General features: G+C 42.3%; 2 protein-coding genes across 4 annotated transcripts; both read right to left on the reverse strand.

The window, feature by feature from the left end:
- Positions 1-5637: 5637 nt before the first annotated feature.
- LOC120699474 (nicotianamine aminotransferase 1-like) lies at positions 5638-9345 on the reverse strand. Its single transcript, XM_039983480.1, has 7 exons — positions 8861-9345; positions 7622-7961; positions 7282-7500; positions 7127-7186; positions 6570-6725; positions 6213-6306; positions 5638-5886 (listed from the first exon to the last, which is right to left on the reverse strand). The coding sequence occupies exons 1-7, from the start codon at positions 9217-9219 to the stop codon at positions 5753-5755; spliced, it is 1362 nt and encodes a 453-aa protein (XP_039839414.1). The 5' UTR covers positions 9220-9345; the 3' UTR covers positions 5638-5752.
- Positions 9346-11991: 2646 nt separating this feature from the next.
- On the reverse strand, positions 11992-16846 carry LOC120699485. 3 transcript variants are annotated; one of them, XM_039983493.1, is made up of 7 exons: positions 16487-16846; positions 16055-16218; positions 15511-15570; positions 14820-14933; positions 13510-13623; positions 12951-13058; positions 11992-12309 (listed from the first exon to the last, which is right to left on the reverse strand). In XM_039983493.1, the coding sequence occupies exons 1-7, from the start codon at positions 16767-16769 to the stop codon at positions 12283-12285; spliced, it is 870 nt and encodes a 289-aa protein (XP_039839427.1). In that variant the 5' UTR covers positions 16770-16846; the 3' UTR covers positions 11992-12282. The 3 variants fall into 3 exon arrangements, with proteins under 3 accessions (XP_039839427.1, XP_039839422.1, XP_039839434.1); XM_039983488.1 differs by having other exon boundaries at positions 11992-12321; XM_039983500.1 differs by lacking the exon at positions 12951-13058 and having other exon boundaries at positions 11992-12321.
- Between the last annotated feature and the right edge of the window lie 5790 nt (positions 16847-22636).

Raw genomic sequence — 22636 nt, forward strand, 5'->3', positions numbered from 1 at the left:
AATGTAGGGACTTTTTACCCAGGCAGAACATGCTCAAGTGTTTTATGCTATGAATAAATACACTAAACTAAGAAAAATAGTTCCTCTGCCTAGAAAAATCTGATGTTTTTACAAGAGCTGATATTTTAGTGCTATATCTTGTTGAAAAAATTTTGACCTCTGAAACTCATTAGAGCTACCTGTGGAAATTAAATTTCTTTACGGCAGTTGTACTTTGCTCTATTTTTCATGCCCGGTACAATGCTTGTTTAATTGTGAAAAATTTATGGCAGGCTCATCTTTAGGAAGACAACACTCAGTTAAAATCTCATTACCAGTAATTGCATAGTTTGACCTGTAAAATTCATTTTTGTTTCTAGCAGTAGCTGTTTGTTTTATTTTTCATGGTTAATAGGCTGCATGAAATGGGCTAAAATTTCACAGTAGGCAAGTTACTCAGATATGTACCTTACATAAAAATTTCAAACCTAGAATCTCTGTGAAACTTTAATTATGATAAGGACATGCTTAACCTAGTAATAAATGAGAAGAATCATTTCTTTTGATGCATAGGGAGAAAGGGTAAAATCCACCCTAGTTACTTTGTGAAGACAGATATAATGATTATTACCCTACAAATGATTGCCCAAAATAATGTAACAGAATATTTTGCAAATCATCTTGAGTTGCGTTGGATTACAACTCTATAGTGAAGAATTGATTAAATCGTATCACTAAAGTAACTCACGCATATGCATTTCATATAGATTCGACTACTCTCCCAGACGGTACGTACGAGTTGGTGCCGGAGTCCGAGAGTGAGCAGCGTGAAGCTCAAGTTAATCTAACTGAAATCACTGAAGACCTGAACCAGAGTTCAGAAGAGCCCAAGGCTAGCTCCGCTCAGGAAGGCAAGCCCCGGAGCATGTCCTACCTATTTTAATTTATGCAACTATTTATATTCCTATTTATTTGTGCATTTAAGTTGTAGGAATTGTTTGGAACCTTAGTTGCATGATCCTAGGTACCTATGCTTGAACACTAGTATGTGTAGGTCGCTAGTTGGCTATGCTAATGGTTTGGTAGAAATCGAGTGATTTCCTGTCACTCGCGAGCTCATAGGAGTTGAGTGACTACTACACACTGCAATATAAAGTTTACGGGCGGGGTTGTTGTACTCATGATACCCCGTCTGTTTAGTGAACCTGGATAAGGCCGCGGTGTGTGGTAGTGGTGGTTAAGCGTTTGAACGTACTAACCACATGCCGAGAATATGGTAATCGGTAAGCTTAAGTACCTGATGGAACCGGCCGTGGAACATACTCCCCACTGTCTGGTCTATGGTCACGCACGGGTGCAGGGCACCCTAGGGCGGTGGGCCTGTTTCATGCCCGGGGAAAAGGGGAAAAGTCGCGTGGGTGATTGCATTCCCAATGCGTGTGTTTAGGTCTGTCTGGTCAGGTTAACAAATTCGATTCGAATCGTCCGTCTCTCACGGATATTGAGACTGCTTAACCCTTTTGCCACATAGAGTAAGAAGTGGAACAATGATGATGAGAAATATGATTGAATGTTGAAAAATAATTGTTTTTCACCATGCATGCTTTAGGGTAGATGCTAATATAGAATGGTTAATCAAACTAGAACTTGAAAGCTAAAATCGGAAAATAAGGACTTACTCTTTATTGCTTTTCGGCAAAGACAAACCCCTCAAGCCAAAAGCCTTGCATGTCTAGTTAGAGGGCTAATCATATCCTAGTCGGGTAAGCCTTGCTGAGTATTAGTATCGTACGGGCTTCATCATGACATCATGTATCGTCGTTTAGTACTCGCTTTATCTCCGCTGCAGTGAACTCTGAACTACTTTCATTTCGAACTTCAAGTACCTTTCGGAGATTTCAAACTCGGTTTGTAATTATTAAGTTAAGACTCTGTAATGTAATGTATCTGTGAATTGTTGTACTCTCTGGACTCATCTTCGTGTGGGTTGCATGTAAGCTTTGGGTTCGATCGACGCTCAGGTGGATTCTTCGGGACTTTACCCGACAGCACTGCCGAATTACTCCGTTTGAAGTGCGTGTTAGCCGGGATTATCTTTAAGATGATGGTTAGCGCACTTGAGCCGGATTAATTAGGGCGGTACTGCCACAAATGTGAACTCGTGGCCAATCCATTGTGAAATGTCACTTGAAATTATATCCGGGTCATTGTGTTTCCTTAATGTTTCAGCACTTTTACCAATAAGTTCAGTAGCTCTTCTTTCGAACATGATGAACTCAAGAGTATATGTGCCATTTGCATTATTATAAATGGTATTTTGTACCTGTACATGAAACATTGCAAGTATTTATTTGATTATTTTAATTTAGTAGAGTGGTGAAATAAGTACTGTTTTATCTAGGCTTAGTAGTTCTTACATCCATTCAAATTGTTTTGAAGGGCAGCCTCCATCCTTTGTACACTAGAACCCATCAGATGTTGATATCATTTTTTATGAGCATATGCGACAAGCACGATAGCACCAATGTTGTTTCTCTGGTATTCCTTTGATTGTTACAGTGCACTCATATCGTTTATCCAGTAAGATAAAGTACTTTAAGATCATAGGCTTGGATACGATATATAAGATGGAAATAGTACATGGTAATGAAGTTCTCAATATGTACCTTTTGAGTGAAAATATCTATGTCATTCAGCTGTAACTGATTCTTTTCTTCAAAAGCTACATGAGTCCGATCTTCATTTGGTAAAACAATTTTTTTTACAGGTATTTAGAAATACCATGTATGAATAGAGTTGTCCAGTTTGGAATCCCCTGGATTTACAGAATCTAGATTGGGTAGTTGCTTAGGCTATGTTTCCCAGAGCAGCATACGACAGTGCCTATGAAAAAGAGCAGCTCAAGATGCAAGATCCGTCTCACAGACAATTTGATCGAGCACTTGGTGTGCACCAGCTGATAGAGGGCGAGCAGAGCATAGCAGAGCCTGCAGAGGAAGGAATGAAGGACTAGCTTCCACCAGATTGCCCAATCGCCTCCCTCTTAGCTATAATCTCCAATCTTTTCCTACCGGCAATCTGAGACCCTCTCGTCCCATGGTCGACCGATGGAAGGAAACGGATGAGGAGGAGCCTCAATGGACGAGCTGTTCGTCGGGTCGCCGCAGCGCGGCGCCTACCACCGGGCAAGCACATTGAGTCACCGGTTCTCTGTAGGCGACGCGCCCGGCATCGCGCCTCCGTCTAGCCTAGACGGGGCCTTGGTCTTGAGGCGCCGGCGGCTGCCGCATTTGGGCCGCGGCTCGCGCTTCGCTTGGTCACCGGGCAGACTCTGACCCGGTCCCGCAGCCGCGCTCGCGCTCGAGGCGGCATGTCCCTTCGCTCGAGGCGGGGGCGGCGCCTGGGTATGTGAGGTGGCCGGATGCTTGGAGAGGTAGCAGGCGGGGAGGAGGCCGTCGAGGATAATGCGGTGAGGTGAGGACGCGGCCACAAGGAGGAGAAGGCGGACGTGGAAGGAGGATTCCAGACTCGTCGGGAAGGGCGACGGTTGTTTATCCAGGGCTGTTGAATGGGACGTCCGATGTGCATCTGATGGAAACTGAGAAATTTGATGTCGTGGCCCAATGTGAGCTCGGGGAATAACCCAGCCTTCGATTGTTAAAGATGCTCACAGACTAGCGAGGGGAGCTCTTGGCACTCACGTTGGTCGACATGTGTGCCTCCAAAAAAATATTCTGATTTTTATAATGGACATTACATAGCAATTGCATGCAAAATATTTCTATTAAGTTATTACCTAATCACAATTAACATTCCTTTCTTAGGTATGGTCTGGCTACACCGTCCCAATCATCTAGGGATCAACGTCCCGACTCCCGAAGATGTATACCCAGAACCGGGAACTTAAAACGGAATTTCTAATCATTGCTCGAGTAGTTTTCATTTAGGACAGTCTCAGCGGAAATGTCATTAACACAGTTTTCTAGATTGGAATCTTAAAAACTGTGTTGATAGAGTGTTATGACACTCCTCTCATATTTCATGACACTCTTCTTTTTTCTTTCATCATATTATTGGTACATGTTAACAAATTTAATGTTCATGACACTCTTATGACACTCCTACTGAAATTGACCTTAGCCTCGTCAGTCGATTTTTCTATTCTATTCAAGTCCGTTTTTAGGTCCGTGTGGCTCGTGCAACCGCAAAGGCCCCTCAAATTTTAGGGTCTCCAAAATATAATGAGTATACTAGGTATAGCCATATAGTAGGTTTTGTTTTAGTTGTCTTTCGGCTCAATATGAAGCAAACAGTGGTCCAAATATGTCATAGAAGAGGAAATGTGCTGCTCGGTCGTTGTCTTTCAATCCAATCCGCCGCAACGCAAATATTTTCGCTTCCGCCGTCACCGCTCGCCACGCACACACGAGTCGCGACGTCGACACTTACACCTTCCGGACTTTGCTGCCTTGCTGGGCACTTGCTCACCGCAGCAACCCAACGGCGATCGAGCGACACAGGGCCGCGTGGGCTAGCGCCCTGGCTGGCGCGGTAGCTGTGTCTGACCAGCGTCAGTTGGATTGAGAAGGCAAGCCGCAAGGCGCAAGCAAGGACCAAGGGGCAAGGGCTGTCCGTTGGATTGAAGCCATTAGAGGTAATCGCCATCTCTGACACAATGTTATTTTTTAAATTTCATGGAATAATTATATCGATGATTACTAGTTCCAAATGCATCTATTAATTATTGCTTCTTAGTCATGTCTTCTAGAAAATATGCAAAGAAGTGTTGAATAACGAATAGGTATGATAATTCTTGAAATATCTCGTCTACATGTACTATGTTGTAACATACTCCCTTCGTTCCAAATTATAAGACATTTCAACAATTTTGGAGAGTCAAATTTTTTTTTATGTTTGACCAAATTTATATAATAGAATAATGATATTTATTATATAAACTAAGTACCATTAGATTATTTATTAGTTATATTTTCATAGTATATCAATTTGATATCATAAATCTTTATACTTCTCTCTATAATCTTGGTCAAATTTGAAATTGTTTTGACTCTCCAAGATTCTTGGGATGTCTTATAATTTGGAACGGAGGGAGTATATATCATTTTTATAGTAGTTATTACTGGGTCACTAGAGCCTAATTCATAGTTTCGCGCAAGGCCTCTGAATTTGCCAGTACAGCCCTGGTTCTATTGATGATTGTATTCATGGGCTGTTTTGTCTTTGTTTTTGTCAAGTTGGCCCGCTATTATATTTGTTTTGTACTGCGAACGTGGTTTGCTCGTTAGTAACAGTAACCCTCAAAAAAAATAGTAGCGCTAAGAAAGGCGCTCAATCCACACGAGACACGCCGTCGTGGTTTGGAGCGAGTTTCCTATTTGATCTCAACATGCCCGGCACCGGCGTGTTGCAGAGCAAAGTTGGGATGACGGCGCAGGTGCCGTTGATTTTGCAGCAGAGCAGAGATGAGTGACGGCAGTTTACTTCAGTCGGTTTTTTGCGCTGCTTCTAGTTCTCAAAATTGACGAAATTGTTTTCTCTCATCACCCAAATTTCTTTCGTGGAATACTACTACGTGGCAAGATTTCATTGGTAAAAAATTGTTACCTATTGGGAACTTTTGTGACTGTGATAAAAAAAGTGGTCTGAAAAGATTAACACTTTATTACGAAACTCAAAGTTCCACATTCATCGACGGGGCAACGGAAAACACTGGAACTGAGCAACAACTTTGATCCCAGATACACTTAAAACTTTAGATGCCATTAAGCAGATTCTTCTTCTTGTGCCTTTGGCAGAAAGATTTGATCCTCTCAAGGCCATCCAGAAGAGAAGATGAATCAATGGCAAACGTTATCCGAACCCAGTTTTTCATTCCCAGAACACTCCCTGCATTGGAGGAACCCATGCAAAGTCAGAGTAATGTACACATATCGACTGTACAATGAGAACATTAATATCAACTAGCTAGTGTCTTAGAAAGGGGACATTAAAATTTCCTACTCATTTCTCAATCTCTTCTTTGGTAAGTTATTGAAATAGAATTTAATAACAGAAGAAATATGTATAGTGCATTGCATCGTTTCGTAGCAGTTCTTCGCTTAATCGGTGAAGGCTTGCAATACTCGTAAATACTGGAGCTAAACACTAGTAGAAACTAAATGAGCCTTTCAGAAATACTAACTTTTAAAAATAATATATGCATCTCTAGCTACCTGGGCACAAAATCACCGATTCTTCTTTTGCCAGCTTGCAGCAAAAATCAATGTCATCATGGATCCCCTCCAGAAGATACAAATTCAGCTTCACCTGTATACGATATCTCAATGTAATTAAGTAAAATGACAAACAGACATTTAGAGAATCTCTATGTTTCATTTCCACGTAGGTTGCGAGTTTGATAATGTTAATATGACTGTTTTTGATGACCAATAGCTAGTGTAATATGATCACTATCGAGTACCGGATGCTCTAACAATCCTTAGTTTCTGAATCACTTTTTTCTTCATGTTACTGATTTTTTTTTAAAAAAAAAATTGAACCACTACTAACACTGTTTAAAAAGTGCTTACCATCACAAACATGGAACCTTCTGGCTTGTGCGGACAAGTAATGTATTTGATGTCCTTTATTTCTCTATAACATATATCTGATGTTTCCTCTAGCAAACCAATGATCCTCTTGAAGAAATCTTCCTTTGTGTTCTCAAGAATTTGTGGAAGTGCTCCCTAGTAAATACAACAGTAACTCTTATTTGTCTGAGTTAAAATACAAAAGAAAGTGCTGACAAGTAGAGGAAAAAAGAACCAGTTCAAAAGCATGTGTAGTACAAATTGAAACAATGCCCCATTTTCCTGCTCTCGTGCTTATGGAGCTTATTAGAATATTTTCTACAAAATGACATTGATTTTTTTCCTGGCATCCACTTCAAAGTGATGCACTATCAACTCAGAATTCATCAATATTACGTTGCTACATTTTAAAAACAAAAAAAATACTCTACTTGACAAGTGAAACTTATTGGGGCCGGAATCTACCATATTTTACACAGAATAATTTCTAAATACTTGAACTGGCCGGAGAGCTGCTATGGCAAACTGGATGAGAAAAATGTACAAGCCAAGGTTACCTGAATGAAAGTTGCTGGATCAGTTGAAACATTAAGGAAGTTTGTGATTGACGTAAGAATCTGCAAAATTAAGGTTTTGTACGGTTAGTACATGAAACAGCAACAGCACGCGTGGCCTGGGCACTTTGAAAAATAAGTACAAACTGATGACTCACCTTAGTTTCTTGCAGGATCTTCTTGGGATCGCATGCAGCAACCCAGCCAAGTCTCCATCCAGGCACTATCCATCTCTTTGAGAGTGATCCTATGCTCAACACTGGGGCGATGTGCCCAAAGACGCCCATTGGGATGAACTGGGAGTCCCCGAAAACCAAATTGCCATACACTTCGTCAGCAATGACTAAGATCCCAAGCTTCCTTGCTGCCTCGGCAACCTAATGAAAACAATGGTATTAAAACATGCTTACAACATAATTTGGTAGTAGCCCATAAAATAAAAATCACATCAAATAACTCGAATCCATTTAAATGGCCAATGCAACAAAGCAGCCATACCTTGGCCAAATGTTCACGGGTGTACACACTCCCACAAGGGTTGTTGGGGTTGATGATGACCATTGCGGCGGTGTTCTTGTCAGCAATAGACTCCAGAGAGTCTATGTCGATCTCCCACCCTTTCTCAGGAATCAGATCGAAGTGGCGAACCTCTAAGTTGTTCAGCGCGGCGCGCGCCTCGTAGTTTGGATACCCGGGTCTTGGCAGCAATATGTTGGTGCCCGGTTGGGCTAGAACTGAGATCACCACCTCGATGGCTTGAGTGCCTCCAGCGGTGAGGAAGATGTCGTCGGAGGATAGGTCGTATGGAAGATCACGCGACAGGTGCTTCGCCAAAGCACTAGTAGATTTCCAGAAGCAGCAAAATCAGTAGGCATACAATTAGATGAGACTTAAACAAATCATCATGGCAATCGTTATATTATTAGTAAGTACTCGTGCAAAGTATAACCAAATCAAAACCCATTCAAAAGAAAACTCTAACAATTGTATACCGAGAAAACCTAGCCCTTGCCTAGAAGCACCCCGCCGACCGTCACACGCAGACGTGGCATGCCATGTCAGATGCATGCGTGGCATGCCATGATTGGCGATGCCAGCACCTGTCACGCGGCGGGCGGACGGAACCCCACCGTCGGCACGGGTTCAGTGCTGGTACAAATTTCCAGCATGCACGTCACATGACTGAAGTGCTTGTTTCCTAGTGCTACCTAACTGATAAAAAGGCTGGTGTTTGGAGGCTGGCTGATAAATAAGTTAAATAATTTCTTTGTTTATAGATGATGGGTCGTCCTACGTTTAATTTCTTTGGAGGTCTGAGGTTTCCAAATATTATTTGTATGAGGGAAGTCTCAGTGAAAATGTCATTGATATAGTTATTTAGACTGAAATCTTAAGAACTATGCTAATGGGGTGTCATAGTGATGACACTTCTTTCATATTTCATGACACTCCCCTCTTCTCTCTCCTCATACTATTAGTACATGTTAGTAAATTTAATGTTCATGACACTTTTATGACACTTCCACTAAAATTAGCCTGACGCAGACCGGTGGTGCACTGAAAAGGTAGCTGAAGCATACGCAGGCCGGCACACAGTTGGGGTCTGGACAATCGTGACACGCGCCGCCGCTGCTGCGCCGTGGTAACAAAACATCATCGGTCGGCGGCACACGGGGAACAACGCGCGTGCGCCTACGTGTCGAGCCGGCCGGGCGGACAATGCACGTATGTACGTACCGGCGGGCGTCGGGCAGGCCGACGCCGGCGGGGTAGCAGTTGAGCCTGCCCGTCCGGAGCGCGGCGGCGACGGCTTCCTCGGCCTCGGCGGCGGTGCGGAAGGCCGGGAGCACGGAGGGGTCCCCGTGCGCCAGCGGCAGCACGGGCCGCGGGTCGCGCGCGTCCACGCTCGCGCTGATCTTGAACCGCACCGCGCGGATGCTCATCTTGTCCCCCGCCGCCGCCAGCGCGCCCTCCTTCGCCGCCCGCGCGAACCGCCACTCCGCCGCCGCCGCCGCGTGGCCGTTGCCGTTGATGTTGCCGTCCTCCGCAGCACGGGCGGCGGTGGCGCCGCCGTTCTGGTGGTGGGTCATCGCCATGGGCAGAGCGCGGAGACGAGACGACCGAGGTGGTGGCTTGTTTACCGCTAGCTTGCCGCTCTGGACTTGGAGGGTGGATTGGGTGCTTGGCGACTTGGTCCCCGGCCAGCGTGCCCTTAAATAGGCGGCCGCCGGCTGGCCGGGGTTCCCTTGACGGCCACGGGAGAGCGGCACGAATCGCGCGCGCTCGCGCGCTGTCCTACCCGGCCGCGCGCTTTAAAACTGGCGGCACCACTCCTTTTGGCATCGAGTCCGTGGCACGAGTTGCGTGCCTACCTACTGGTACACAGGCACACCGGTGCCGTGGGGTACTCTTGTCCGGCGCACGCCGCATGCATGATCCATGCAGTCCTGGTTTGATTTGTATCATCCTGCCCCGCCGATTAATCTAGTTGCTGGGCGTTTGTATTATCCCTGCTGATTAATCTAGTTGCTGGGCTACACTTTTTTCTAAAAAAAACTAAGAGAGTGATCATCCGATGCTGCGCAGCTTTTTGTTAAAAAAAAATTTCAGCTGGGAGGGCGCGGGTTCGCTATCAGAGCGAACATTACCATGAGAGTGTATAGAATAATCATTCCATGTAATAATTCACTACTAATTTGTAGTGTACTTAGTAGGAGTCCAGTCGTGGTCGTAGGTGTGCCAATCGAGTCAATATTGTACTCTGCCTGTTCCTTAAATCCAAATGTGAGCACTACTTCTGCATTTGTCCCAACTATTCTAAATTTAACCAAGTTTATCATGAAAGAACATAGAAAATATTTACGGTACCAAATTTAAATATATGGCTGTTCCACATGCAGTTCATGTTATGCCAACTCAAAAGCAGATTGACTTGAAGTGGGTCTCAAATATTTATTATCTACTTCCACCGTTCGAAATTATAATCCATTTAACTTTTTTACTCTACAAGTTTGACAACTCATTTTATTCAAAAAAAATTGTACAAATATAGTCAAATTTAAGTCATCTTTGAAGAACTTTTATTAATAAAACAAGTAACAACAAAAGAAGTAATATTTTATAAATTTTTAATAAGACGACCGGTCAAATTTGAATAAAAAAGTCAAACAAATTATAACTTGGAATGGAGGGAGTAGTATCTATGTTTCTTAAAGTAAGTGATATTTTACGAGTAAAAATTTGCAAGATATATCCTACTTCTTAAAAAAATTTGCATAGTAGTCATCAGCAGCAACTTTTTAAGAAGCCGACTGATAGTTAATAACATTTCCTCGCGTGTTTTCAGATATGCTCGAGTGATGTGTCAGATAAAAAAGTTAGCACACCAGAATCCGCGCTGGAAAATGCAGAGCTTGTTAACCCGTGTACATCAGGTCGACTCATTGTGCATGCCAGATTAAAAGAGATTCCTCGATTTCTTTGCGTATGATCCTTTGAATACCCACTTTATTTGTCACTACCTTTTAGAGAAGTGTGCACCATACGGTGTGGTTTCGTGAACCACTCCATGATGATGCTGACACATCGATCAGGTGTACTAGTGATCATCAAAACACAAGGGCCACGAGACACTGGCGTTATGAACCCTACGCGTACCGTGGCCGCTAGTGACAGAGCTATAGTATCATCTTAAGGCCTTCTTCGAAATCGCCGGCCGCGTCAGATTTTGCGTGAGGTGGAGCAGAGAGAAAGGCAAAAATCCTCCTCGCTAGCGAACAACCGGCCGCTAGCGCATAGCACGCGACCCGAGCAATGAGTGGACCCACGCACGGGATACGAGAACATGAATGGCTTCACGCGGAGGCGATTGTATAGCTTCTTATGGTGGTTTCATAGGTATAGAGATATTTTGATTTAGATGAAACTGATTTCTTCTTTTTCTTCTTAAATTCTATCATGTCATTATATAATTCTACATAGCATGCTAATTAATGTGTATGAAACTTCTATGAAATTCTCATTGTGAGTGGCCTAATTACTGCTCTTACGTGGGTCCCATTTTTCTCTCTCTCAGTCTATACCAGCTCACTGTGCCAGATCAGCTAGCGAAATAGCTAAAGCTGTTGGAGGAGGCCTAAGAAGTGGTTGGCTAGCGGTGACACAGCTAGAGCCGCCGTCACGCCCTCTGGCCGCCTTGCCGTCGAGAGAACGAGAGTTTGCCGGTGCTCTGCTGACACGTGGCGACAGTCACGCGTCTCGACGCTCCGGTCCACGGGCAGAGCGGCCGAGTCCAAGGGTGGCGACACCATGTGCTCATTGCTTCGGACTTGCGGTGCGCGCGACATGTCGCCCGCCCGTGACGCCCGCGAGCAGGGAGACTCGACTCTTGCAGTCAGTGGCACATCTACGAAAAATATTAGGAGAGACATATTCGCTTCATCTTTTACCTATAGCTATTTCTTTCAAACTTCAATGACTACAAATTCTCATAGAAAGAGCTTAAGAGAGACTCCATACATCTAGCACCGATAGAAGGGGCTCTAGCCCCGGCTGACCTGGTGCTAGATCCGCCCCTACTTGCAGTCTTCCTCGCTTGCCAGAGTCGTCGATGCGTGCGATCTTGACGCCCCCTTAGCTCCAGCAGTGATCTCTATCGTGATCACGCGGTGTTGTAATGCTACTTTCTCTATTCTCCTTTTAATGAAAAACACGCCCAGGCGTGGTCGCTAAAAAAAAAGGGGCTGAAAAAAAATTGGGGGTTCCCAAACGGCCAAGCCACAACTGGGGGAGGAGCCGTGCACCGAGTCAGACCGACGGCAACTGCGCACAGCTGCTCCAGGCGACGCAGATGTCTGCGCCCATGGAAATGGAGCTCTGAAAGCCACCCGAATGTTTAATGTATTGTTAACTGTATTATTACAGTGCTATGGCGCTATGCTAAATCGCTAATATATTGCCGCCGCCTCTCATGCCGGCAAGGAGGCAGAAAGCAACACATGATGACGTCCACAAGGACAACCATCTTGTACTATCAAGTTGACCTATAAAATGTATTTATATATATATATATGTATATATATATATACACACACACACAAAAGGTGCGTAGAAAAAACAATCCAGTGGCGTAACACCTTCTGCCTTAGTGATGAAAATGATCACATGAACGGCACTTTCTTCTTCGTCTGCTTGAAGCCCTGCAAATGAGTTGTTAGTCCCGAACTGCCACGGTGCTAAAGATTCCCAAACTTCTTTGAGACTACTTAGGTCTAGGGGATCATGCCCAGGAATGATTTTAAGTTTTATTCTCCAGTCGCCATCTTTCAAACAGAAAATTCATGCTCCGGCAGTATCCCCAAGAATTATATTCGCATCTGGTACACACAATGGTGGGTATCTACCTAACCCAAACACCCCATCCAACAGTTTGTTTGCTACTTGTCAACATTAACAACATGCAACTGCAGCATATGCTTGTATAATATGGCATCACTATCAAAATAATATGGTTCCAATGTTCCTAACATCTGAGGATGGGATTCTACGTTTTTTTTTCTTTTTGCAAACAGGAAAAAAAAAGATGCAAACTGAAAAATGTAAGACAGTCAACACAAATCTTAAAATTGCATCGCTACTTATTTATTAACAAAGAAAGCTGATTGAAGTACTATACTATAGTTTAATAACATCATCCTTTAGAACCAAGCCTTACAATACACAATCAGATTTCAAATTTTCCAATAAACATAATGTGAAAAAAGTAATAAAACATATGGCTTGCCAAATATTAAGGATAGAAAACAAATCGTATTCCAAAAAAACATACCTTTTTTATATCTGAATATAGATCTTCAACCTTTTTCTCTGTATCCTTTGCAAATGACCACATTCTGTTGAATTTTGTCTTCGCCCACTCACCAGTTATAATTTGAACCTACAGTTGTACGACCCTGAGATGACCATCTGGAAACAAAAGAACCTATAGCTAGCTACAACCATATTTAGTTTATTTACTGAAATAACCAAACAGCCCATGAAAGTGGCCAAACAATGTTCAAATTGCCTAGAAACCTATGAGGCAACCACTTGAACTTTCCATTGTTCCATGTATAGAGAATAAATGAAACCTCGAAAACCCTATGCAATGATCACTTTTCTAAAGTGATGTGGATGAACATGCTGCAAATAAGATTAACGTTTTCAACACTATACACAGTTCGTTAAAAATGCAAGCTTCGCGTTAAGTTTCAGTTCTTGCATATTGAATTTTGAAGGATTGTGTTATGAAGATAATAATTTTCATCAGGTTCTAGTGACTTCTACAGCTAGTGAGCCTTGCAAAACATTTCAGATAAAGAAATAAATGAAAATTCATATAACCATACCTTTTTTATATCTGAACATAGGCCTTCAACCTTTTTATCTGTATTCCTTACGAATGACCATAATCTGTTGATACTAGAGTTCATCCTCCCCCAGTCATCAGTTATAACTTGACTCTGCAGTTGTATGAACATAGATGAGCAACTAAAAGTACAAGAACCTACAACTACAACCATATTTACTGCACATGACAATTAAAAATTGCCCAACAAAGTAGCGAAGCAAAGCTCAAAGTACCAAGGAAACCATGACTATAACTACAGACTAGTACAAGCATACACATTTATGTTCACATGAACCTTAAATTGCTTTTAAGTAAAAAGAAATGAAGCTTCTAAAATGGTCTGTATGAACATAAAGGAAATAAGTTCAACATTCTCACTATACGGGCATAACAATTATAATGTCAGACTTGCTTTATTTGTCTCAGTTTATGCTTAACAAGTTTTTATGGCTACTATATGAAGATTGCTCTAAATACTAGGCCTTGAGGTACAACATGCATAAACATTTCCACTCTCTCTTGGAATGCAAGTTCCTTTCATTAAGGTGGAATGCAAGCTGCTACTTTTCCCACTCTGGCTTTCCCCTTAAGAGAACTTTCATGAAAAACTTATTGTATTGATCCGGGATAGGAAAAGAAGCATAGATGTGCATCAATGCAAATGTGTGCAATGGGTAGTCTGCCTCCAATCTACCTAATTGCTTGCATTCCAATGGAGAAGACAATATATACATCACTGCTGACAACAACTTTTAGTAGTGCCTAAAATACCCTAACCTCTTTGTTCCTTCAATTTATCAATATCTTGTTCCTTCTATTTATCAATATTTTTCCACTCATCATTTTACTAATCTTGCTTTTGGGCCCTGCTTGCTGGCCTGTTGGTTGTTGAGGCTAGCAATTGCTGCCTCCACCAGCAAGCTGTGCTGCTATGAGGATGTGTCACATGTCAGTAATGGGGCTGAGATGTGGCATGGTGCCATGGCCAACATGGCATGGAGAGTATACCCAGAGCACAAAGAAACAAGATTATTATATGGCGCTGTGTGAAGCAGTCGCATGGGTACCAAGGTTAATTGGTGTGCAAGGCAGTACACCTAAGCGATACCAAGGCCAATGTCAAATGTAAAAGAGAAGAAGCAAAGCATGATCACATCGTAGCCATGGCATGGTCCTCAACCCAGTATATGTCAGGTGCGGTGTGTATACTGAGGGTTAATTGGATCTCAGATGGTACTCATAGGAAGCTTAAGGGCATGGTTAGGTTCTTTATTGCTTACATGATCAAGATAACCTAGAGAAATATACCTTCTTGACATCAGAATGTAGAGCTTCAACCTTTTCCGTTGCATCTTTTGCTAATGACCATACACTGTTTATATCAGAGTTCATCTTCCTTGATTCATCCTTTATGAGACGAACCTATTTCAAAAGGTCATAAATTTCATGAGATGAGCTAATAAAATGTTTTCAGAAAAGAATCCTAATATGGCACACAAGCTAAACATAGGAGAAGGCCGTTCAACTGAAATAGTATTTGCTTTGCCATCTTATGCGCAATCTAAAACCAAGCAAATTATTGATACAAAAGCTGCCTGACAGAAGACAAACTATAGACAAGTAAAGTCATTTGCTGGTTTTGTAAATAACACATAAGAAAATTATCCCTCCTAATTGTCACATTATGATTTTTGTATAGTTGCATCAATGAATAAATGAAAAATCAAAACACCATTCATTATATTCTGCAAAGATTATAAGGCAGTAAAGACTGAAGAGTTACAATTCTATAGACAAGATGAACAGACTGACAAAGTTTTCACAGATAATATGTGAATATATTAGGTGCCTATTGGAATGCAATCAGTGCCATTTAAGAAACAGTGACAAAATGAATAAACCAATTTTCTATCTCTTAGTCCAAATTAGCTAGTCATATTAGCAGGAAAATCCAAAAATATGTAAAGCTAGTCAAAGTCTTTCTGAGTGATAGAGATACCTCATCTTCCATTGCCTTGATATTGTCACCAAAACATGAGCTGCACAATGATTCTTGCATCTGAATGACAAAAAGGTAGACAGCATAATTAGATGCTGTGTAAAAACCTTTTTTTACAACACAAATTGTGCACGTAAATAAGATGGATAGTTACATTCTAGATATGATGAACAACAGAAAACTAGATCGATCAGATTCAACTTCATGGTCCATTAGTTGAACGAAAAGTTTAAGAACCAAGTTTAACTTCAGATCCATTCGCTGAACTGAGCGACAAGTTAAGGACCATATTCAACTTTATGTCCATTAATGGAACAAATAGTTCAAGGACTACAACAAAGAACAAGTTAAACTAATGAATAAAAATAAGATTTTAGGCATTCATAATTGGCCCAAATATGAACACTGAAACTTGGAGGATGATCATGCTACTGTATATTTCACCTAAACACGTACATGTTTGCATTAAAATTCTGCAATCCAACCAGGCTGGAATTAAAACTTCAATATAAAGGAACCAGGGGAAAAGACACATGGGGCATACCTTGATGTTTTCTTGCTCATTTATCAGAGACTGGATGTCAAGCCCCATAGCTCTCATAACACGGCCATCCTCCTCCTCTAAAGGATCACCTTTCTTATCTATCGCCTTCTCCAAAGAATCACCCTTCTCATCAAAGGCTTTCAATTTGTTATCCCACAGAGATTCTGCATGGAGAATTCGAGTGTTGTAAACATAAAACAAAAATACTACTAAACTTCAGTTAACTTCACAAGCGTAGTACAATAGGAAAAAGGTAGATTACAAAAGGAAACAGTAAACCGAGACTAAAAAATTGCGATCACAATACAATGAATCGAAAATCACAAGACCCTCGAACGCAAACAACAACACTAGAGGTCGGTAAACAAGCGCATGCCCTGGTGGGAAAAGGATTAGCCCCAACAGGACAGAGAAGTTAATCCCTAAACATACCAAGCCGGGCGAGCTGGAGCTTGAGCTGCTCAACCTCCGAGCGTAGCCCCTCGCCATCTACTACAGCGGTGACGGGGACGGCGCACTGGCCGGCCCGGTCGTGCGGGAGTGCGAAGATGACGGCGAGGAGCGCGCCCGCGACGGCCAAGACGGCGCAGGACCGGCGGAGTTGTGGCCCGCTGGCGCCGCGGCCCTTGGAGGCCAGGCGGAGGGCGAGGGAGATGAGGCGGAGCGGGAGGAGGAAGGCCACGACGGCGGCTAGGAGCGCGGCGTCGACCGTCATGGCCGTCCTGCTGCAAGTTACAACTGCAGATGCGTTTTCAGGGCGCACCGCAGCTCATGTATATCCTGGCACAAATATTTTTCCCCCAAGGGAGTTGTACTTCTTTATAAACTTCCAAAATTTACCTACTCACAAAGCACCGTGGATTTCTAGGGTTTTTAAGATGAATGCGAATTGCATATGATGACTGGTGCTAATTTGGTGTGAGAAAAAATATTATTAGCTGCCAAATAGAGTGTATGGATTGTTTGCCCTTTGAATTGAGCCCACAAAAGTGGGTCCAAGTTGAATGAGACATTCAGGCTTGTACTAGACCATTTAGAAAATTATTATTATTATTATTATTATTATTTTGGCCAGCATTCCTAGAGTGTCGGTCTCGGGTGTATTTATATGGTGACAGCCTCTAAAAAAACTAGATGATATCCCACGTGTTGCTGCGGGATTTCTTAAACAATTTTAAGATGAAATTTAAAGGTAAAAACGGTAAAGTGATTGCATTGCAACATTTTTTTTGCATAGATGCTATTAGTCACATAAAATCGGTGAAGACATAAATAGATGGCCCTAGTGGATGGTGATGTGGCATCTGATATATATAGTGGGTGTGATTTGAAAGATATGATGCAGAAAGTTTCAAACTATAATTATATTTTCTTAGATTTTTGGTAAAAATATTAAAATTGCTATTTGAAAGTTTAGAATGTTATTGAAATTTCGATACAAATTTTTGCTTAGGTGATTGAGAGTTACAAATATATAGAGTTTCATATATGGTTTGAAAGTTCTTTATATCCATATCCATGTATAAAATTTTGAATTTGCTTATAATTAAGATCTTTATTATTTGATATTTTCAACAATTATCTATATATTTGAAAGTTCTTTATTTGAATTTTGAAATTGAATGAGTCCCTCTCGCCTGAATTTATCTTTCTTTTGTTTATTAGGAACGAGCATTGCCCATGCGCTCCTAAAAATATTTTTTAATGGAAATAAAAACATCATGACATTCTCAAACATGTAGCGTTGGAACTGAAGGTAAGGTTACTACAAAAAAAGTTAGGAAACATATATTTAAACTTAATTTTAACACAATTACTAAATCTGACGGCTTTTGTGGAGCTCGGAGCTACAGCACGCATGTATATCAAAATCAGAGGCCCTGTTTAGTTCGCGAAAATGTTTGGGTTTTGACACTGTAGCACTTTCGTTGTTATTTGACAAATAATATTCAATTATAGACTAATTAGACTTAAAAGATTCATCTCGTGCTAATCAGTTAGACTGTGTAATTAGTTATTTTTTCAACTGCATTTAATGCTCCATGCATTTGTCCAAATATTCGATGTGACGGGTACTGTAGAAATTTTTTTGGGAACTAAACAGACTATGTGTAGACCAAAATTAGTGGTACATCAGACCACATCGCATATCTATAAAATCTATATAGTTGGTCTCCATTATAAAATTATTAATCTCTATTTCTCTCAACTCACATTGCACCACATCATCTTCAAAATTGTGTCCATTGGATCTTAAGCCCAAGTTCAATCATGACTGTTGATTCATTATTCTAACATGTCTTTTCATCTTCTGTTCTCCACTCAAAATAAATGTTCACTTTGCTTTAATTCTTATGTCTATTCCTTCCCCTACAGCAAGTGCTCCACTCAAAATAAATGATCACAAAATCCATGTACTTTTTCCACCAGCTCACATCAATCAAAATATATAATCAAGCTTGAAAGTTGAACGTCGATTATTCACAGTCACGCATGTATCGTCATGCATGCATCCAGGAAGCAAAGCATCTGAAACAAAACCTTAATTAGCTGACACAAGAACATCATGTCACACTATCCTTATACTAATTTTGTTTGTGTGCGTAGTACACACATCTTCTGTGCTACACTCAAAATAAATAATAATTTTGATTTAGTTCTCACGTCTTTCTTATCTCCTTCCCCTACAGCAAATGCTCCACTCAAAATAAATTGATTTTCATGTTTTTCTTTCTCTTTGCCCTACATCAAGTGCTCCACTCACAATAAATGATCACAAAGGCAAGAAAATGGGCTGTCGAGATCGAGAACCATCCACCTTTCCAGCTCTCTATAAAACATCTGCATAGGTGAAGGAGGATCGGAAATCATCCGCACCCGAACCATTCTACTCCGCCTCCAATTTCCTTACATTGCGCCTCGCCATGGCAGCACTCACCTACGAGATGTTGTTGGTGGCTTTTGCGGCCTTCTTCACCTTCTCCATTGTTTTGCTCTTCTTCGGCATAGCTATGCCCTCCCTCTGCCGGGGCGGAGACACGAGGCGGGCAGGGGCATGCCCCCCTAATCAAGGTGATTTTACACTATAAATTTCCAAATTTAACCAAAATTATACGAGTTTTTCTTTATTAGAAAAATCTATCTTTTTTGTTTTTTAGCAAACTCGATCTAAGTGCTTATTTGTCTTACTGTATACTCTCCATAGCGTTTTATTTAAAGAATATTTTATCGAAAGATTCTCTTAAATCCCCAGCAACGCGTGGGGAATCATATAGTGTTTTAGATGATGCCATCCATTTGCATGGAAACAACAATGATACATATATATAGAAATCAGCATGTACAATTGCTTAAAATCATCTGACAAAATGCTCATCAGTACACAGGTTGCAACGAAGTACACTAACCAACAATTTGAAAGATATGATACACAAAGTTTCGAACTATAATTTCAATTTTCTTAGATTTTGGTAAAAAATATTAAAATTGTTATTTGAAAGTTTAGAATGTTATTGAAATTTCGATATAAATTTTTTGAATAAGACGAGTGGTCAAATTTAAGATAAAAAAGTCAAACGAACTACAAATTGAAACGGAAATAGTAGTTGGGAGGAGCCCTGTTATGTATTTCCGTAATGCCATCATGGTTGGCTGCCTCTCGTTCCCTTCTTCCTCCCATGGATGCACATCCTAGTGCCGTGGGAAGCCAACAACGTACCCTTCTGAGCTTGTCGATGCGGCATCACGTCCCCATCGCCATCGCCAGTGGCGCTCACAGAGGGGATCGAGCTTCTTGTGCTCTTGCATCAGGTTGTGGAACCGTCTTCTCCTTGCTCCTCTTCCTCCTTGGCGCCATAGTATGGTGTTGCCGAGTGGCTGACAACGCAGCCAATAACCAAGGTGTTAAGCAAGGTGTCGGGGCACAGCTGCACATGCAAGGGTTTATCTGGTCCCCATGGTAAGCGCAACAGAGTAGCTCATTGTAGGGAGGTCTTTCTGCAAGGAGGCCTCCATTAGCCCCGCGTTGCTGCCGTGGTCGCTCCGGCGTGGGCTGCATGCTTGGGAAACGTCGTGAGAGTACTTGGGCTGGAGGACTTGACCGATGGTTCAATTTAACCCGGTAGAGATCCAACGGTTCGAAAGAGCCAATAGCTTCGCTCGTTGGAGCGCTACCAGCCCGCGCTCGATTCCCGTCTAGAACGAGCGTGGGTGTCGCACAGGGGATTTTCCCCGTAGGGGTAGCAGGGCTCGGGTGTGCGCGCACGGAGTTGTGTATATGCGTGTGTAGGCTCTATAGGCGCGTCCCCAGACTTCTTGGCAACCCATCCGCGTTTGAGCGTACTGTCAATGCGGATGCCCATATGAATTCTTATATTATTTCTCGGTGCTCCTAGGCGCTTAAAAAAATTAGAAACAATCCAACCGTTATAGGTTGAGAGTTTGAAAGTGACGTGGCCAGTCATGATTTGAATTTCCCTCCAAGATTCATCCTAAGAAAACACGGTTTGAATTTCTGTCCATAATTCGTCTTACAAAGATACTGAAACAATTTCTATACATATTACTAAAGCGAGTAAGATTTCCACCCAATTTTTTAATTTGGTTGTTTGATTTGGTCCGCCTATGTTATTGACAGGTGGGCCTTAGTCCATTCCGTATGTGAGTCGGACCAACCCATCTCCATCTACGACTCGATCACATAGATCCCTACAAATTAATATACGAGCATCAATACGTATTCGATATTTATACCAACCTTGTCTGTAGTAACGCACGGGCATAATTGCCTAGTAAATTTAAATTTGGATAAAACGAATAACAACTGTAAATCACTGGCTAAGCATGTGATCAACGAAGTAGTTCTACAACATAATTGGGGTAGAAAGTAGAAATTGGACATTCCTAACAATAAGGCTATCCGCACGGCTGTTAGGTAAAACTTACTCCAGTAGCAAGCAGATACCATAAAAATCCCAGCGGGGTACGCTAAAGCATCTGGTATGCTTGTGGATGGCCTCCTCCACGCCAAATCTAAGGGATGTAGTGAACGTCCGGTACGAGCGGATGTGGCGCGAGGGAATTTTTTTATTTTTAATCTTTTTTAATAATATTTTAATTTTAGATTTTATTTGCGCGGTATAGACCGTTTGGTTGCGCCATCTGTAGAGGCGTGACAGGGCTACCACGCTGGCGGACCAACCCGGCGTTGCGCTAGCGGGGCGCTGACGTGGGCGAGCCTGTCGTGCCACAGGTAGTAGCGCGACTCATTGTCGCGCTAGGTCGGGTGGCGCGACAAGGATGCTCTGCCGCGCTAGCCTCTCTGGGCTGCATTTTAGCCATCGTGGCGCGAGAGAAGAGGTTTGTCGCGCCACTCAGGATGGCGCGACAAGTGCCTCACCAGCAAAAGTAGAAATCCAGATAGGATCAATCATCCAAAGCCATCCGGATTCACTCAACTTCACATGATCCATCTATCCATGTTCGTTGCAGTGAGTATATGCAGAAAATGGGGCATCAATTGATAATTCAAGACTTCATTGAGTAGCTTCATAGCAGCAGCAATGAATGTACTACGGAATATTTCCTTGAAATCAACTCAGATTTTGAGGATGCCTTCTAAACCATCTAGGTACAAAGAGAGCACATCATAACCACCAGCATCAGGCACCGATGTACTGCCTGAACAAAAGTCAATAGTCCTTCCGAACCGCTTTATAGTCGATTGCAGAATCATCTTACCACAGCAACTATCACCCATAAGACTACCCGCAACCAGGCTAACTGACGAGTTCTTTTAACAGGCCAGATGTTGTATTGACAGACTGACTCCCTCTAAGACATAACAAGTCTGAAAACTACTTACTATTTCAATCCTGCTAAGATATGTGTAGAACTACTTAATATCCCTAAACCTCTCTCGCAGCCCAGAAAGGCTTTTGATCCATGGCCTCCTAAGTTCATATATATCCAAAGCCCATTGACGAGCAGTATTCACCAAATCATTAGGAGAAGCTAAGGCATCAACCAAACCCAGTTCATGTGCCTCACCACCCTTGATTGGCTTAGATAGCTGGCAAGATGATATATCTTTTACACAAGCACACATAGTTTGTCACAAAACTAGAAGCACAATAAGTTTAACACAAGCACAAATAGTCCTTCACAAGCACAAATGGTCCTTCACAAGCACTACTAGACCATCACATGCACAAATAGTCCATCACAAATTCTAATGTCGAGGGTCATTACAAATACGAATAGGTTGACGGCGGCCTTCTAGCGGCGGCGACGGCGTTGCTCTGGAGGGCTGAACGGTTCATTGCGGCGTCGTGCGCGTCCAGGCTCCGTGGGCACAACATTGGCGCTACCAACGTTGGTCTGGTCACGACCACGACGTTGCTGACGTGGAGGAGCTGGAGTCTGCACAGCCTGCACGGGATTATTGAACTTAGCATGCCGCAGGGATCATTATCGTATTGTTTTTCCAAACAAATTGAGACTAAGTTTAGTTACCTGGCTAGATTCCCCCTGTGTCTGCGTGCCTGGAGGAGCATCAAACATCTGTGACATCCCAATGACCTC

The sequence above is a fragment of the Panicum virgatum genome, chromosome 1K, assembly GCF_016808335.1.
Source record: "Panicum virgatum strain AP13 chromosome 1K, P.virgatum_v5, whole genome shotgun sequence".
NCBI lineage: Eukaryota > Viridiplantae > Streptophyta > Magnoliopsida > Poales > Poaceae > Panicum > Panicum virgatum.

Coding starts and splice junctions, on each gene's coding strand:
- LOC120699485 (XM_039983488.1), bottom strand. CDS start 16,769: ATGACGGTCGACGCCGCGCTCCTAGCCGCCGTCGTGGCCTTCCTCCTC. Junction 14,934..15,510: donor TCAAGGCAATGGAAGATGAG/GTATCTCTATCA, acceptor CTTTTGAAATAG/GTTCGTCTCATAAAGGATGA. Junction 13,624..14,819: donor TACATTCTGATGTCAAGAAG/GTATATTTCTCT, acceptor ATACAACTGCAG/AGTCAAGTTATAACTGATGA.
- LOC120699474 (XM_039983480.1), bottom strand. CDS start 9,219: ATGGCGATGACCCACCACCAGAACGGCGGCGCCACCGCCGCCCGTGCT. Junction 7,187..7,281: donor AGATCCTGCAAGAAACTAAG/GTGAGTCATCAG, acceptor TTAATTTTGCAG/ATTCTTACGTCAATCACAAA. Junction 6,726..7,126: donor ATCCAGCAACTTTCATTCAG/GTAACCTTGGCT, acceptor TGTATTTACTAG/GGAGCACTTCCACAAATTCT.